This window comes from Rana temporaria, chromosome 10 (genome assembly GCF_905171775.1).
Source record: "Rana temporaria chromosome 10, aRanTem1.1, whole genome shotgun sequence".
In the NCBI taxonomy this organism is placed as follows: domain Eukaryota; kingdom Metazoa; phylum Chordata; class Amphibia; order Anura; family Ranidae; genus Rana; species Rana temporaria.
In genome coordinates, this window is record NC_053498.1 from 72,249,654 (window position 1) to 72,267,485 (window position 17,832).

The 17,832-nt window shown below is 43.4% G+C and overlaps 1 protein-coding gene across 2 annotated transcripts in view; it reads left to right on the forward strand.

Annotated features, from left to right (window-relative positions):
- Window positions 1-739: 739 nt before the first annotated feature.
- Window positions 740-17,832, forward strand: part of SCN2B (sodium voltage-gated channel beta subunit 2) — a 39,942-nt gene continuing 22,849 nt past the window's right edge. For both annotated transcript variants that reach the window (XM_040325452.1, XM_040325451.1), the window contains exons 1-2: window positions 740-952; window positions 14,677-14,840. In XM_040325452.1, coding sequence (XP_040181386.1) covers window positions 886-952; window positions 14,677-14,840 — 231 coding nt within the window. In that variant the 5' untranslated portion in view covers window positions 740-885. The remainder of the gene's footprint in view (window positions 953-14,676; window positions 14,841-17,832) is intronic.

Sequence of the window (17,832 nt, forward strand, 5' to 3'; positions counted from 1 at the left end):
AAAAAGAAAAAAACAGACGCCGCATTTTTTTGTGCCCATGTGCATGCAGCCTAATTGTGTCTTTCTATTTGCTAAGGAAGAATGCAACAACTAGACAACTAGAAAGGCATATGTTGTCCCATAAGGGAATCAAGCACAGTCTGAGATTTCCTTAAGTGCATCTCATTTGCAAAATATTGACATGTCTGCAGATTTTCTTTGCAAACTGAATATTTCATATACCTGTAACAGATAAAGGTACACTTGATATTTTTAGAGAGGGAGGAATTAGTACTGCTGTGCATTTGTTACTTAGTATTTATTAAGAATCACACTTCATTTGGGATAAATACATGTCTTTATTAAACAAAAACAAGGCACTTCTTTTATTTCTATTACACCCTTACCTGGCATTCATGGTCATTTTTCCATTTGATCCGTTTCTCTTTAAAACATTGGATAATGTGGTGCACTGATGTAAACTTCTGCACTGGTGAGAGATAAAGAAAATCTTGCAACGCTTACGGGGTTGATAATGATAATCAGCATACAATTTCTATTCCCTTAAACATTTTTATTTATTTTTTTACTAACAGACATTTTAAACATTTTATATGCAGTCATTTAAAACTAAAGAAAATCAAGATCAAAGCATAGTTATAAGGATTTAAAAAATCTAAAATATTTCTCACCCTCCTGCATCATTCCAGAAAATCTACCAACCATAAAATCAAGTGTTCCCACCACCCACCACCCCCAACCCTCCTGCATCTCTGCTGTAGCCAGAGATACGGCCATATTGACTTTACTGTGCTGTCAGAGCTGCACCATCGAGGCAAAATCACATTATATAAATAGATATATTCCAGGACAGGAGTCGGAGACCCCCCTCACCCCTCCCAGACCATGGGCAGGAGAGAGCACCCAACACCCCCTGGGTTAAGTTTGGTAACACTGGCACTCAGCCTCCTGGGTAAGTTTTATGGCTAGTTCTGCATGCACAGCTGGATGTACATCTGCCGCAATGCACTTCCACCCTCTAGACACTTTTCCGTTAACCCTTTAACTGCCAGGAGGGGTATTATAATACGCCGCAAGCTGTGTCATGTTATCACGCCGTCCGTTATTTTGACATGGGTAAAAAAACGTAAATAATAAATGATGTTAATTAAGAATACAGCATGCAGTTAATTAGGAAGATTACAAAAAAAAAAAAAAAGATGTAATTAACAGTCTATAATAATTTTTGCACATGTACAATTCATTGGACTACCTGAATATTTTCTGCAAGGGAAATGAAGCTGTATTTCAATATATATCTTAAGTCATTTCAGAAATTTCAATACCTACGGTTTATTTCCTGCACAAATCGATCTAAAATAAAATAAATAAAAACTGACAGGGATGTAGGAGTGGTCCAGCGAAGGGTGAATACACAATGACAGTTAGGGGAGGCAGTGACGAAGGGAATTTGGGATTTTATTAGGGGGAGGGGAAGGAGGACTGTATAGACAGGTAGAGGCAAAACACAGTTCTGCTCAGTTCAGCAGGACATATAGCTGACACCGCTATACACAGAATATTGGAATGTGTATAGGAATCATATCAGCCATTGCTATATGTTGTAAATGAAGACAGACATTAACCATACATTGCTCACAGTGTATCCCAAGCTTCAGATCCAGACTGCACACTATTCTCTATGCTGTAACTGAAGGTCACCTCTGATTTGAAGATTCAGCAAATCCAAGTGCATACTACCATCAAGCGCGTGACGTTCATGTGGACGTTGCGTGTGTCTTTGTATGTCTGTACATATGTGGGAACATGTAGGTGTGCATGCATACGGGCATGCGCAAACACAACACACCCACAAAGATCCCAATTTCAATGAACCGGCGTGGTAGAAGATTAACAAAGTGGCCTATATAAACCTGTAAAAATGATTTAGAAGCAAGCAATATGTAACACACTGATCATTACAATAAGAAATGCCATTAGACCCAACCTTCCCTGTTTAATGTAAAGGAGTTTTATGGCATGGGCCCCATGCTGCATACATGACCATCTACCCCACCTTCTACCGTAATGCAGTTTCCTCCCCTTTTTTTAACTTGACTCATCAGAGAGTTGATATTGATTTTTTAATAATGGAGTATCTGTTACAGTTATCCTTCTAATTCTAGAGCATGCAGGAGGGACATCAATATAATGAGGCTCCACTAGAGGGCTCTTAACCCCTTTTGCGCCAGATAACCAATCTGCAATGTGCAGCAAAAAAAAAAAAAAAAAGAACCAGAATAAACCCGCAGTGCACCAAGCATTGGGACAGAGTACGTGGGAAGGGGGGGCACTGGAGACGGACCGGGATCCTGCATAAGAGAAGACAAACTTTCTTATTATAAAAAGTACAATACACTATCCAAAATGGCCCTCTTCAATCAATATAATACACAAGAGACAAACTACATTTAGCTAACGCTGATTAATCCGTTTACTGAAAATGTTAATGTGCCAGCTTTGGCAAATCTAATAAAGTTTGTAATCTTTTTCCTAGTAAAAAAAAAAGCAAGTTACTGCAAATACAATAAACATGGCTGAGCGTTTGCCCCTGAATTATAAATATGTAGTACTTTGGTAATATGCTGATCTTGCAGGACTTGGCAGGACTAATCTCTTGCTTGTAGAGAGCTGACTGATTCAGTGTTCCTGGAAGTGCTGCAAGGTCACACTGATGCTGCACTTTAATAAAAGTGGAGTAGAGGCTGATGCTGCAGATTTCCTTCCTTGCGCAGGGACAGGATCACCGACAATGCAGTAAGTAAGGATCTAGGCTACTGGAGGATTAAAACATTAAAGCAAGAAATACACACAGTATTCTCAGTGTTGGGAATGCACAAATCAACTTCTATTTAAACACCTATGTGTTAGTTTAAAATAATCTGTATTAAAAAACACAATTGCCTTAAATTCGACATAGCTTTCTGATTTGGCAGCATATTTATTCTAATAGCACCAATCCCCATCATAAAATGTTACAAAAAAAATAAAATCAAATAAAAACTTTACATAAACTGTCGTTTAAGTTAAGGAAATCAAATGTACTGATTGGAACTGGCGTTACTTTATGTTCAGGAAATATCAGGCAAGCGGCATTAACCACTTTAGCCCCGGAATGATTTACTCCCTTACTGACCAGAGGACTTTTTGCGATTTGGCACCGCGTCGCTTTAACTGACAATTGCGCGGTCGTGTGACGCTGTACCCAAACAAAATTGACGTACTTTTTTTCTCACAAATAGAGCTTTCTTTTGGTGGTATTTGATCACCTCTGCGTTTTTTTTTTTGTGCTATAAACAAAAAAAGAGCAACAATTTTGAAAAAAAAGCTATATTTTTTTTACGTTTTGCTATAATAAATATCCCACATATTCCCCCCCCCCCCCCCCCCAAAAAAAATGTATTTTCTCAGTTTAGGCCGATACATATTCTTCTACATATTTTTGGTAAAAAAAAATGCAATAAGCGTATATTGATTGGTTTGCGCAAAAGTTATAGCATCTACAAAATAGGGGGTAGTTATATGGCATTTTTTTTATTATTTATTTTTTTACTAGTAATGACGGCGATCTGCGATTTTTATCTGGACTGCGACATTATGGCGGACAGATCGAACACTTTTGACACATTTTTGGGACCATTGACAATTTTACAGCGATCAGTGCTATAAAATGCACTGATTACTGTAAAAATGTCACTGACAGGGAAGGGGTTAACACTAGGGGGCGATCAAGTGGTTAACTGTGTTCCCTCTCTGTGTTCTAACTGACGGGGGATGGGACTGACTAGGGTAAATGACAGATCGCTGTTCGTACTTTGGATGAACACACAGTCATTTCTCCCCTGAAACAACTGGGATCTGTGGCCCAGATTCTCAAAGACTTATGACGGCGTATCTCCAGATATGCCGTCGTAAGTCCGAATGACCGTCGTCGTATCTATCCGCCTGATTCATAGAATCAGTTACGCATAGATTTGGCCAAGATACGAGCGATGTAAGTCTCCTACGGCGTCGTATCTTGGGGTGCATATTTACGCTGGCCGCTGGGTGGCGCTTTCGTTGATTTCCACGTCGAATATGTAAATGAGCAAGATACGCAGATTCACAAACGCACGTACGCCCGTCGCAATTAGTTACGCCGTTTACGTAAGACATACACCGGCGTAAAGATAAAGCAGGTCTCTAGATGGTGCAGCCCATGCAAGGTATGGACGTCGGAACAAGCGTATCTTTTTACGTCGTTTACGTAAGTCGTACGTGAATGGGGCTGTGCGTAGGTTACGTTCACGTCACAGGCATTGACCCGGCGTATCTTTGGGCGTAAATACGATGTGATACTGAGCATGCGCGCGCATGCACCGTTCGTTCGGCTATGCATCTACATGAGGTCACGCTTAATTTAAATACAACACGCCCACGACCAGCCTACTTTGAATTATGCGCGATTACGCCAGCCGATTTACGCTACGCCGCCGTAACTTAGGACGCAATTGCTTTGTGAATACAGCATTTGCCTCTCTAAGTAGCGGCGGCGTAGCGTAAATAAGATACGCTACGCCAGCACAGCGTAAAGCCGCCCTACGTGAATCTAGGCCTGTGTGTTTACACACACAGATCCCAGTTTTCGCTCTGTCACGAGCGATCCCGGGTGCTTGGCGGTCATCTCGCCCGCTGGGCACTCGCAATCTGCTCCGGCGGCGAGCCGTGGGCGTGCGCGCCCCTAGTGGCCACAATGGGAAGCTACATAAGGTAACGTCGATTTGCCCAGGCAAGCCAACCTGCCGCAGTAAAACTGCGGCGGCTGGTCGGCAAGTGGTTAAACTCAAAACCAAAAATGTAATGTATTGCAGCTTTTCCCCTCTGTTTTCACCTGGTGATCTGGCCAGTAACATACCTCCGGTATTAAAGTACCCACACTCTGGATAAAGAAGCACAAAGGGCACCTCTGGACAACGACATTGTTAATCTGGGGGCAGGAGAGTGTTTAAAGGACTAGCAAATTTAGCTACACTAACAAACTGAAGCCAACTCCAGCTCACACTTTATAAACAGTTATGCCCTGTACACACGATCGGTTCATCCGATGAAAACGGACCGATGGATTTTTTCATCAGATATCCGATGAAGCTGACATCAGTCTTGCCTACACACCATCAGTTAAAATTCCGATCGTGTCCAACGCGGTGACGTAAAACACAACGACGTGCAGAGAAAAATGAAGTTCAATGCTTCCGAGCATGCGTCGACTTGATTTTTGACCGATGGATTTCCCCACAGACCGTTTTTTTCTATCGTTTTTTTTAACAATCAGAACATTTTAAACACCGATGGGAAAAAAAATCGATGGGGCCCACACACGATCGGTTCGTCCGATGAAAACGGTCCATCGGACTGTTTACATCAGACGAACTGATCGTGTGTACAGGGCATGACAGTTTTTTACCCATTTGGGATAAAGGTTTTCCATAAATAAAAGCTCACCATTGTAAGCACCCCTGTGTGTGATAAACAGTTCGTCTCAATTCTGTAACTGCTACATGTGCTTGTTTTGTTGAAAAATCAGACTTACTGGCCAGATCACTAGTTAAAGATAAAGGAAAGAAAGACTACAAAAAGAAAATGAATGCAGCCACCACATTGGTGAGCTGCTATATAATACATGTTTGCTTTTTTGTTTAATACTGCTTTACGCCTGATAAAATACTTTGGGTAGGAATTAAGAAATTAATGGAAAACAAGCATAAAACTAGTGCCTTTGATTTGTAAAAATAAATAAACTGAAATAGCAAAACTAAAGAAGGTCTAGTTTATTAACACAGAAGGATGCTAAATCAGAGCAAATCCCTGACCCAGATTCACTGGAAATATATCTGGTATTTTTTTTTCACTCCTTGCTGCTTAATGCGGTTGCTGGGGAGTCAATGGAAGGCGAGTATAAACAGCTGGGGAGGGTGACAGCCTAACTAATTTGTGTACTTTTTGATTGCTGTCTGTGTCCCCATTGGTAAGATTTCACCTCAATTCCTGTCCTTTCAAAGCCCATATATATATATATATATATATATATATATATATATATATAAATAGCAGGAGGGGGCTGTCACCAAGATAGGAAATCAAGGACAGCAATAAATCATTGTCAGAGCTTCCAAGGCGTGCTCATTCTGCTAAACATGTGTTCTTTTTTTTTGTCAGCATCCCCATGGAAAGATTTCTCCTTGCTTCCTATACGGAAAAATCACCCTAATAGGAAAACAGATAGCCGTTAAAGTGGCTCTAAAGCAGTGGTGTAATAAGTGGGGGGACGACTGCCCTGGGTGGGGGGGTGTCAGGCCAGTGCCCCCCTCCACGACTGAAAGGAGACAGCGACGTAGGTTTAGGCAGCGGCACCACGCGGAGCCCGAGGTAGTGGCTTTGCAGGAAGGGGGGGAGGGTGCGGGCTGGACACGTGGGACGGGGCCCGGTGCAATGATCCCCTTCTCTCCGTGGTCACGGCTCTGATCAGTCTTGGCTGTCACAGCCGAGTTGAGTGAAGCCGCCTCCTTCTCCTCCTTTATGTCTACACAGTGCTGTGCATGCAGAAGGAGGGGGAGGCGGCTTCACTCTGCTCGGCTGTGACAGCCGCTGCCGAGACTGATTAGAGCCGTGACCACGGAGAGAAGGGGATCGTTGCGCCGATCCAGGGTGTGCCGACTGTCTCGGGTGCAGCTGGCACCCCCCTCCATGCAAAGCCACTACCTCGGGCTCTCCATGTGTGTTCTGAGGTACATTATGGATATGAAGGGGGGGAGTCTGTACTGTAGGGGGGTCTGCACTGTAGCGGGGGTCTGCACTGTAGCGGGGGTCTGTGTCTGTACTGTGGGGGGTCTGTACTGTAGGGGAGGTCTGTACTGTAGGGGGGTCTGTACTGTAGGGGGGTCTGTACTGTAGGGGGGTCTGCACTGTAGGGGGTCTGTACTGTAGGGGGGTCTGCATTGTAGGGGGGTCTGCACTGTGGGGGGGTATGCACTTTAGGAGGGATCTGCACTGCAGGGGGGTCTGTGTAACATGCAGGGGGTCCAGAACTGTTAGGGGGAGTGTCTATGTAACATACAGGCATCCAGAGCTGTGGGGAGCTGCGTAATGTAAAGAAGTGCAGAGGTGCAGGGTACTGTGTAATGTAAAGGGGTCCAGAGGTGCAGGGTGCGGTGTGATGTAAAGGGGTCCAGAGGTGCAGGGTGCAGTGTAATGTAAAGGTGTCCAGAGGTACAAGGGCTGTGTAATGTAAAGGGGTCCAGAGGTACAAGGGCTGTGTAATGTAAAGGGATCCAGGGGTGCAGTGCTGTGTAATGTAAAGGGGTCCAGAGGTGCAGTTGTGGAGAGGGGGTACACAGTAGTGACAAAAAGATATTGAAGGATACAGAGGTATGCAGGGGGTACGGTGGGGTGTTTTTACATTTAAAGGTGGGGAGTGTCATATATAGGGCCCGCCCCGGGTGTCAAATGCTCTAGGTATGCCCCTGCTCTAAAGCCTAAACATTTTTTATCTTAATGCAGGGAATGCATTGAAGTAAAAAATAAAATGTTTGGGCATTATTATGACACTTCCCCCCTCTTATACTTACCTGAGCCCTCACTCAATCCAGTGCTGTACCCCTCTGTAGCATCTCTCTCAGGTAGCAAGAGCCATTGGTTGCTGCTCCTGTCAGTCAAATTCTGTTACACGGGGGGCAGGGCTAAGCCTTGTTGTCTGGAGTCCGGAGGTGTGCGACAATAGGAAGCAGCTTCCTGTGACGGCACACCAAGAAGAGGATAAATGTGCCAGTGGGGGGGACACCAGAAGAGGCAAATTGGGGTCGCTCTGTGCAATTATATTGCACAGAGCAGGTAAATATAACGGGCCAGATTCACGTAGATCAGCGGATCTATAGATCCGCTCGATCTACGTGATTTAAGATCCGCTCCCGCAAGTTTGAGAGGAAAGTGGCTAATTCACAAACCACTTACCTCCAAACTTGCGGCGGCGGATCCTAAATCCCCCGGCGGAATTCAAATTCCGCGGCTAGGGGGAGTGTACTATTTAAATCAGGCGCGTTCCCGCGCCGATTTAAATGCGCATGCGCCGTCCGCGAAAATTTCCCGGCGTGCATTGCTCCCACTGACGTCGCTAGGACGTCAGTGGTTTCGACGCTTACGTAAACGACGTCCGTCCGTATTCGAGAACGACTTACGCAAACGACGTTAAAAAATTCAAATTCGACGCGGGAACGCCGGCTATACTTAACATTGGCTGCGCCTGATAAAAGAAGGGGTAAGTATACGCCGGGAAAGCCGCTACGGAAATGTCGTAAGAAGACTGCGTCGGGTCCGCGTACGTTCGTGAATTTGCGTATCTCGCTGATTTACATATTATTTATCGTAAATCAGCGGGAACGCCCCCGGCGCCATTTTTAAATGGAAAAAAAGATCCGACAGTGTAACACAGTGTAACACTGTCAGATCTTAGCTCTATCTATGCGTAACTGGTTCTATGAATCAGGCGCATAGATAGGACCAGTGTAAGTCAGAGATACGATGGTGTATCTGTAGATACACCGTCGTATCTCTTTGTGAATCTGGCCCAACATGTTTGCTATTTAAAAAAATTTTTTTTTTTTAGATATAATAAAAACACTTTAAGACATGACAGAAGATGTAATCTATTCATGCTCAATGCAAAATGAAATGTAACGTCTCGACTGGAGTTGAGCTTTAAAGGTTACTTCTTAACTTACAGGTGAAACCATCCTTTAATTTCTCTTAGGCCGCGTACATACGGTCCATCCAAACCGATGAGAATGGTCCGACGGACCGTTTTCATCGGTTCACCGCTGAAGTGGCCTGATGGTCTGATGTGCGTACACACCATCAGTTCAAAAAACGATCGGGTCAGAACGCGGTGACGTAAAATACATGACGTGCTGAAAAAAACAAAGTTCAATGCTTCCAAGCATGCGTCGACTTGATTCTGAGCATGTGCGGGTTTTGAACCGATGCTTTTGTGTACTAACCATCGGTTTGGACCTATCGGGCAGCGGTCCATCGGTTTGATTTTAAAGCAAAATTTTGGACCGAAGGACAACGGACCGATGGGCCGTACACACGGTCGGTTTGGACTGATGAAACTGGACTTCAGGCCGTTTTCATTGGTTTGGACCGACCGTGTGTACGCGGCCTAAGGGCACCATCCCTATGAACACCCAGCATACATGTTCTCTTTGTGGCACACTTTAAGTCCCCAATCTATTCTCCCTAAAATTTTCCGGTGTTGGTGGAAAAAATCTGTGTACACTTTGGGCTTTAAAGGGTTAGTTTGCCTTTACCAAAAACTGCCCAAGCAGATAAGAGGTGTCTGTAGATTAAAACAAACTTTGACCAAAGTTAGGTAATGCACTTGCTAGAGGTGTAGGCCATGTACATATTTACCTCATGAAGCCTGACTGGAAAACTGGACGTTGATAAGGACATTGCTGTTAACCTCCGCCATCACAGAAGTGAGCTCTCAAACACTGGGCCCAGAGCTACTGCATCAGGGGAGAGAAAGTGCATGTGAGGAAATCTGAATTAGAGAAAGACAGTGAACAGGAACAGCCAGTCTCTTAGCAATGTCCTTAGTAACGTTATAGGAGTTTTCCAGTCAGGCTCCATGAGGTATGTAAATGGCTTACACCTATAGCAAGGTTATTATTCAACAGTTTTTCTCTACACACATCCCTTATCTGCATAGGCAGTTTTTTGCTAAAGGTAAATTAACTCTTTAAGTCAGGGGTCTCAATCTGGTGACCTTCCAGCTGTTGCAGAACTACAATTCCCATGAGGCATTGCAAGACTGATAGTTACAAGCATGACTCCCATAGGCAGAGGTATGATGGGACTTGTAGTTCTGCAATAGCCGGAGGGCCGCTAGTTTGAGACCCCTGCTTTAAGTGAACATATTGCTTTGCTTTGCAAGGGGGAAATACAGACTCACTTTAAGCTGTCTCACTTATCACACAATCACCACATATAAAACACCATTGGTGAGTACCAACCTAAAGTTGCTTGGTATTCTACTACTACTACTACTAGAATACTATTAAACAGTTATGCATGCCTCTGCTGTCCATGGTCCTGAAGTCCTAAAATATTGTGTGATACTATAGTCCAGCCTTGATTTGCCAGTGACTGCTGTGGATTAGTACACAATGCATGCTGCTCCTTCCCATTAGTAAATAAGTCACTCAGCCACTGGTATTTTATATTTCTTGAATACTCCAGCAATGAAATTTCCCACCAGGGTTTACTGCTACAGGAGAGGGCGTCATTCTTATCTCAATACATTTTCTATAATCCTCTAGTTATAAAAAGAAAGTGAATGAAAACACATCCACTAACTTGAATCACAGCACAGGTACAGTGAGGGTTATTTACGAAAACCGCATGGTGCAAAATCTGGCGCAGCTCTGCATAGAAACCAATCAACTTCCAAGCTTCATTGAGCAAGCTGATGTTAGAAGCTGATTGGCTACCATGCACAGCTGCACCAGATTCTATGTGCACCAGTTTTAGTAAATCTCCCCCTATGTTTCAGAGTATGTATGCTTACAACCACTAACATACTGACTACTCCAAATCTCCACCTTTAACCCATACATACCACAAAAGGCATGTCTCTTTCAAAAGTATCAACCATTGTATCATCTGTGCCCTGCCACCTACATACTACACTTTCTCTCTTCTATTAGTGCCCCCTTCTTTACATTATCTGTCCCTTGACCCCTGCACTACACTTTCGCAAACTCTTCATCTGCTTAATCAGTAGTCGCTCTCAACCCCATAAGTAACCCACCCCTGCATTATTTTTCCCTTGCCACCTACGTACTGCACTCTACTCTTAAGCCTCGTACACACGACCGAGTTTCTCGGCAAAAACCAGCAAGAAACTTGCTGGGAGATATTTTTTTGCAGAGGAAACCGGTCGTGTGTACATTTTCGTCGAGGAAACTGTCGAGAAACTCGACGAGCCAAAAAGAGAGAAAGTTCTCTATTTCCTTGACGGGAATGGAGAAAATTAGCTTGTCGAGTTTCTCGACAGCCTAACAAGGAACTCGACGAGGAAAACGATGTGTTTCGCCCGTCGAGTTCCTCGGTCGTGTGTACGAGTGCACTTCACTGTGTCGTGTGTCGTGTGCACTTCACAGATAGTGCCTCTACTCCACCTAAGACATGAAATGGCATACAATTCTGAATATATAGTGGCCAAAGCATTCATTATATAGGTATAGAGCAGCCTTTCTCAACCTTTTTACCTCGGAAGAAACTGAATATACCTACAGCTTATGGTACATTAGTGTGATCAATAAATTTTTGCCTGGTTCAAAGCCCCAGATTCTTTCCATCTTTGGATCAGTAAATATACCTCAGCCTTAACAGCAAAGTTTAATTTTAAACTCACCCCTCCATTCCATTCATGTGCTATATTGTGTTGGGAAATCACTTTGAAAAACACCCCCTAGCATTTTTAGCCATGGCCATCTTGAGCAAGGGCAGATGATTCATGTAGCATTTACTTCCTGGAATCCAACTGCCCTAAGCTCAGGCATGAGAATATGCTCAACTGAGAAAACTTCTTCCCTCCTGAAGACTCCAGGGGCCGGATTCAGAAAAGAGATACGACGGCGTATCTCCTGATACGCCGTCATATCTCTGAGTCCGGCCGCCGTATCTATGCGCCTGATTCATAGAATCAGGTTACGCATAGATATCCCTAAGATCCAACAGGTGTAAGTGTCTTACACCGTTGTATCTTAGGCTGCAATTTCACGCTGGCCGCTAGGTGGCGCTTCCGTTTGTTTACGTGAGGAATATGCAAATTAGTATTTACGTCGATTCAGAAATGAACGACCGACCGGCCCTTTTTTTTTACGTTGTTTGCGCTCGGCTTTTTCCCGCGTAAAGTTACCCCTGCTATATGAGGGGTATGTGCGGCGTATCCTATGTTAAGTATGGCCGTTGTTCCCGCGCCGGGTTTTGACATTTTTACGTCGTTTGCGTAAGTCGTTCGCGAATACGGCTGGACGTAATTTACGTTCATGACGAAAGCATGACGATTTGCCGACGTCATTTGAAGGATGCGCACTGGGATTCAGTCGCGGCCGGCGCAGTTCGTTCGGCGCGGGGACGCGCATCATTTAAATGATATACCCCCCCACCCGCCGAATTTGAATTCCGCCGGGTGATTTACGCTACGCCGCCGCAACTTTACAGGCAAGTGCTTTGTGAATAAAGCACTTGCCTAAAAAACTTGCAGCGGTGTAACGTAAATGAGATACGTTACGCCAGCAGAAAGATCCGCTGATCTTTCTGAATCTGGCCCTCGGAATGTATGACAATTTGGTGTAGGCCAGAAAGCAGGAAGCAACTGAAGAAATTTTAAATGGAATAAAAAAGTTAAACACAAGTAAATATAATATACCTTCCTATCTTTTTACTAATGTTAGTAGAATATGGAATACAAATAGTTAATGTTTAATGTTATGAGACTGAGAGAGTTTAGCCCCGCTTTAAGTACCTTAATGCAATATACTGTATGCATTAAAGTGGTTGTAAAGGCAGAAGTTTTTTTTATCTTAATGCATGCTATACATTAAGATAAAAAGCCTTCTGTGTGCAGCAGCCTCCCTAACACCTACCTGAGCCCATCTCTGTCCAGCGATGTCCACGTGTGTCTCAGCAGATTCTTCTTCCCGATTGGCTGAGACACAGCAAATGATGCCATTGGCTCCTGCTGCTGTCAATCAAAGTCAGCTAGCCAATCAGGGGAGAGGGGGGTGGGGCTGGGTCAGGGCTCCGTGGAGGGAGGGGCCAGGATCACAAAAGAGGGACCCAAGAAATGAGGATCCAGGCTGCTCTGTGCAAATCCACTGCAACAGAGCAGGTAAGTATAAGGCCTCGTACACACGACCAAGTTTCTCTGCAAAAACCAGCAAGGAACTTGCTGTTTTTTTTTTTTGCCGAGGAAACCGGTCGTGTGTACATTTTTCGACAAGGAAACTGTCGAGGAACTCGATGAGCCAAAAAGAGAGCATTTTCTCTATGTCCTTGACGGGAATGGAGAAAATTGGCACGTTGAGTTCCTCGACAGCCTAACAAGGAACTCAACGAGCAAAACCATGTGTTTCGCCCGTCGAGTTCCTCGGTCGTGTGTACGAGGCCTAAGGTCGAGTTCACACGCCTGAGTTTCTCGGCAAAAAACAGCAAAAAACTTGCTGGGAGATATTTTTTTGCCGAGGAAACCGGTCGTGTGTACATTTTCGTCGAGGAAACTGTCGAGAAACTCGATGAGCCAAAAAGAGAGAAAGTTCTAGATTTCCTCGACGGGAATGGAGAAACTTGCCTTGCCGAGTTTCTTGACAGCCTAACAAGGAACTTGACGAGGAAAACGATGTGTTTTGCCCGTCGAGTTCCTCGGTCGTGTGTACGAGGCTTCAGATGTTTATTATTTTTATAGGAAAAAAAAAGCCTTTACAATCACTTTAAGGTAAAAAAACTTCCAGTATTAGCCCCCCCCCCCCACCACCACCTAATGCTCGCTGCTGCTTTCTCTCTCTCCTCACAGGCAAAGAGGCAGCAGTGGCCATTGGCTCCTGCTGCTGTCATCAAAATCCTGTAAAGAGTGGGAGGCAGGGATGAGCCACGCTGTGTGTGTCTATCGGCACACAAAGCCTGGCTTGGGAGTGAGCCCACACATCTGCCCCCATAGAAAGAGGCTTGCAGACACAGAAGAAAAGAAACCAAGATCACTGGTAGGGGACCCTAGTAGAGGAGGTTCTGGGCAGGTAGGTATTTTAATTATGCCTAGGTTCACACATATTCAGTATGGTAAATGCAGTGATCCATGCACGTTTCCGGCACTGCATAGCAATCGCAAAATGAATGGGCTCAAATCACAACGCAGTGAATCGCATGTGAATTGCACAGGAATGTGTTGCGGTTCCTGTGCCATTCACATGCGAGTTACAGTGTGAATGGGGGCTAAAAAGGAATCCCTAGCAACCTTAGTAGGTTGAGAACAGCTAAAGTTGAGAACAAGTTGATTCTCCCTAGAATGCAGCTAATTTTGAACAGTTGTTACACTGGTATCCATTTCAGCAGCTACATGTAGCAAATATGTACAAGTCAACTGCTACAATAACACACTAACCCACATAGGGTGTTCTCAGTGTGAGGTCTGGTAGGAAGCGGTGTGATTCTGCATTTCAGCACATCACACTGTTCATTTGTTTGTTTTTACATTGGCGGACCCCCGCGGCAAGGTATCATTTTTACGTTTTCTGGAGTTGGGCTTGAACCTCTTGACACATGTGCAAAACTGACATGCCAGTTCTAAGTTCACCAACCCTTTCAAATGCTGGTAATTCAATTCATAACTAATTCAGAATATTATCTTGGGAGATCATTGCATTAATCAATTATCTTATTTTTGTATATACTTTAGTATGAGACTGTATTTTCAGGCAGAGTACGTAATAGCACATCTTCACTGCAGAAACTCCATAGCATGTATAGGATGTATTGTTTTATGTGATAATGCTATAAATGTACAAATAGGTTTATGCCACTAATGATTTATCTGTCCAGTTCCTGCTTCCTGTATGGAGATCACTGTGCCTGGAGTTGTCTATGCTCTAAATGGAACTGACATACGACTACCCTGCAACTTCAACTCCTGTTATAAGATGGATATTAAACAGTTTTCTATGAACTGGACATACCGGGGCTGTGACAACTGTACAGAAGAAATGGTGAGAGATGTTGATCCCTGTATATTTCTTACACCATCTAGATGTTATGGAACTGTACCAATTCAATGTGTTCCAGTATACCATTACTGAGCCGCCACTGTACAAAGTACACATCTGTAGTCGTCTATGAAAACATTCATGGCCCAGATATCCTTTCAACTCGAATAACCCTGTTATTTTGTCTTCGCCATGTTGACACATTGTCTTTCACTGGTCCTCACAACCTCATTAATGTCTTATTTTTTTATTTTAATGTCTTTTTATGTATTTTTTTAACCCAACTAAAGAAAATATGCATCCACGGATATGTGTTGTTTCATCATGTCTTCCTGTTGACCATTAGTGTGTCATTAAAATGTTTCACCAACAACATACAGGTCTAGACTTGCATCACACAATGAATTTACATGCACAGCCTTTGTGTCCTTTGTGCTGAAAACATGTATATCTATGCCGCACTGGTTCAAACAATATGCTTGCTTGATAAAAAGTTTACATTTTCCACAGGAAAACAATTGCAAAAATGATTTACCTTCCTGACTAAGCTGTAAAGTATCTAAACAGTCAGCTTTTGGTATGCCATATAAAAAGTAAACTATCTAAAAGTATGTAGACCAGCCATCTGACTTTTTCCATCGGAAATTTCCGATCGTGTGTACGAGGCATTATATTGGTCAGTGATGGTCTAAATTCCACCTTTTCAGACAGTTAAAAATTTCTGCCATGTGAGGTTGGACCTGGGATCATGAAGTCAACATCACATAGGAGGTCATTTGGAAACAGCCTAAGGTATAAATGCTATATGTCTGTATTACTTGATCACAGCCACAGAATAATGTGACTATGTTTAGGCAATCCAGAATGATAGAACTGTTCTGGACTACCTAATGATGGGCACAATACTCTGAATAGGAAACACAGAGGAGAGGGAGTAAGGGTTCAGTGCCAGCTGTGTCCCCCCCACATAGGAATGGCCACAATTTGGGCTTCAGCCTGGGGTGGAGCTACAGCCATCATACACAGAATTTTTTTTTATACTATTTCCGAACCACATCACAATTCAGAATAGGGCAGGTACAATGTATCCTGGGTTACCTAGGGGTTTAAATAAATATGTTTACATTAAAGTTATACTTTTTCCGTAACCCTCTGGTATCTACTCAGTAAGAGTTATTTAATTTTGAATGTAGAGTTTAAACCTTAAAGTGATTCTAAAGTCAGAAGATTTTTTTATCTTAATGCATAGAATGCATTAAGATGAAAAACCTTCTGTGTGCAGCAGCCCCCCTCAGCTCCCCCCATACTTACCTGAGCCCCTTCTCGATCCAGCGATGTTGCACGAGAGTCTCGGATGTCTGGGACTCTCCCTCAATGCCTGAGACAGCAGCGGGCGCCATTCGCTCTGGCTGCTGTTAATCACAGTCATTGAGCCAATAAGAAGACGAAGGTGCGGGGCCGAGTCACAGCCAGGGCCGGCGCTACCACTAAGCAGAATAGGTGACCGCCTATTTGAAATTGACATTTGACATTTGAAATTAAGTGTTACCTTACCTGCAGGTTCACTGCGCACATTTTCATCATAACTGCCTGGTCTGTTTTTTCACAAGATATTTTTCACAATTTTGTCATGGGGCATAGCGAAAGCCTATGTATGGAAGAAAAGAAGGGAGTACAAGGCACTTGTGTAGTAATACAAATGTGAAAAGGTAAACATGAACGCTGTTGCAATTCTTCTAATCTGGCAAATCTAAAAACAATATGGAGAACAAATAACCAGCAACAAATCTACCTTCATTGCACGTCAAAAAGCAGGGAAGACTATGCAGTGTTAAAAAAATACAAATGATAAACAATATTACATTGGCAGTGTAGGAATATAAAATGTGCTGAAAGAAATGTTGGAGATGTTTAGAGCCCCATATGATGACTTAAAATAATCAAGAATTGGGTAGCTTCTGCATGAATTCAGAAAATGCAACCTATTTAAGAAAAGTATGATGGGATTTGCAGGAGAGCAACAGCTGTAGACACTGAAACAAATGTATGAATTCAGAACTATGTTAATTGAGGTAAATTCCACAACCTTTTGGGTCTCCTAAATTTCCCTGATTATCACATGTTTTGGTCCTAGCCTAGGGTGGCGCAGTTTTGGGTGGAGGTGTTTGAATGTGTAAATACCCGTCTACAGCTGTCCCTCCTGCCCTCATATGAGCTTGCATTATTGGGCATCCAGGAAGATGAACAGAGGCCTCACTACACTAAAATACTGATTTCCTTTATACTGTACTATGCAAAAAAAATCAAAAAATACTAAGTAAATGGACCGCTTCCACCCCTCCTTCGGTGACATCATGGGAGCCTTCCATTAATGTTGTGTTAGCCATGTACAAACTGACTTATATTAATAGGGGATGCCCTAGGAAATATGATAAGGGTTGACAGCAATAGACGACGCAATGAGTATTTTTCTTTCTGATTTACTTGCTGCATTAACTTAGTATTTTCATTGCTCTGTCTACTGTCAGGGTCTCCCTTTTCATGGTGTCTTTTTTTTGTTTACCTTTGTACTTTGTAAGCTACCTGTTTTGAACCCTCTGCAGATTATGTTCAATTTTTGATTGCTCACTACATTGGTTTGCTTTGACATTTACCTTACTTTTTTAATGTATCATGCCATTTTCTCAATAAATAACAATCCTGGTTGTTAAAAAAAAAAAAAAAAGGAAGAGACCGGTAAGTGACTTACTTACCGACCCCTTCCATGCAGCCTGAAGGGATAGGGGAGGGGGGAAGCCAGTGGAGCTGCAGGTGGAGCATACGGTGGGGTGGCGGATTTGTACAGCAGGCACAGACACACAAACAGGCAGCAGGCACAGAGAACAGAGAGGGTGCACTTAGAAGAACCAATCCCCTGTATGCAGCAGCTGAAAGCAGTGGAAGGGAGAGGATGAGAAGCATAGGTGTGCACAGCCTATTGCATTAGGGTGTGCAC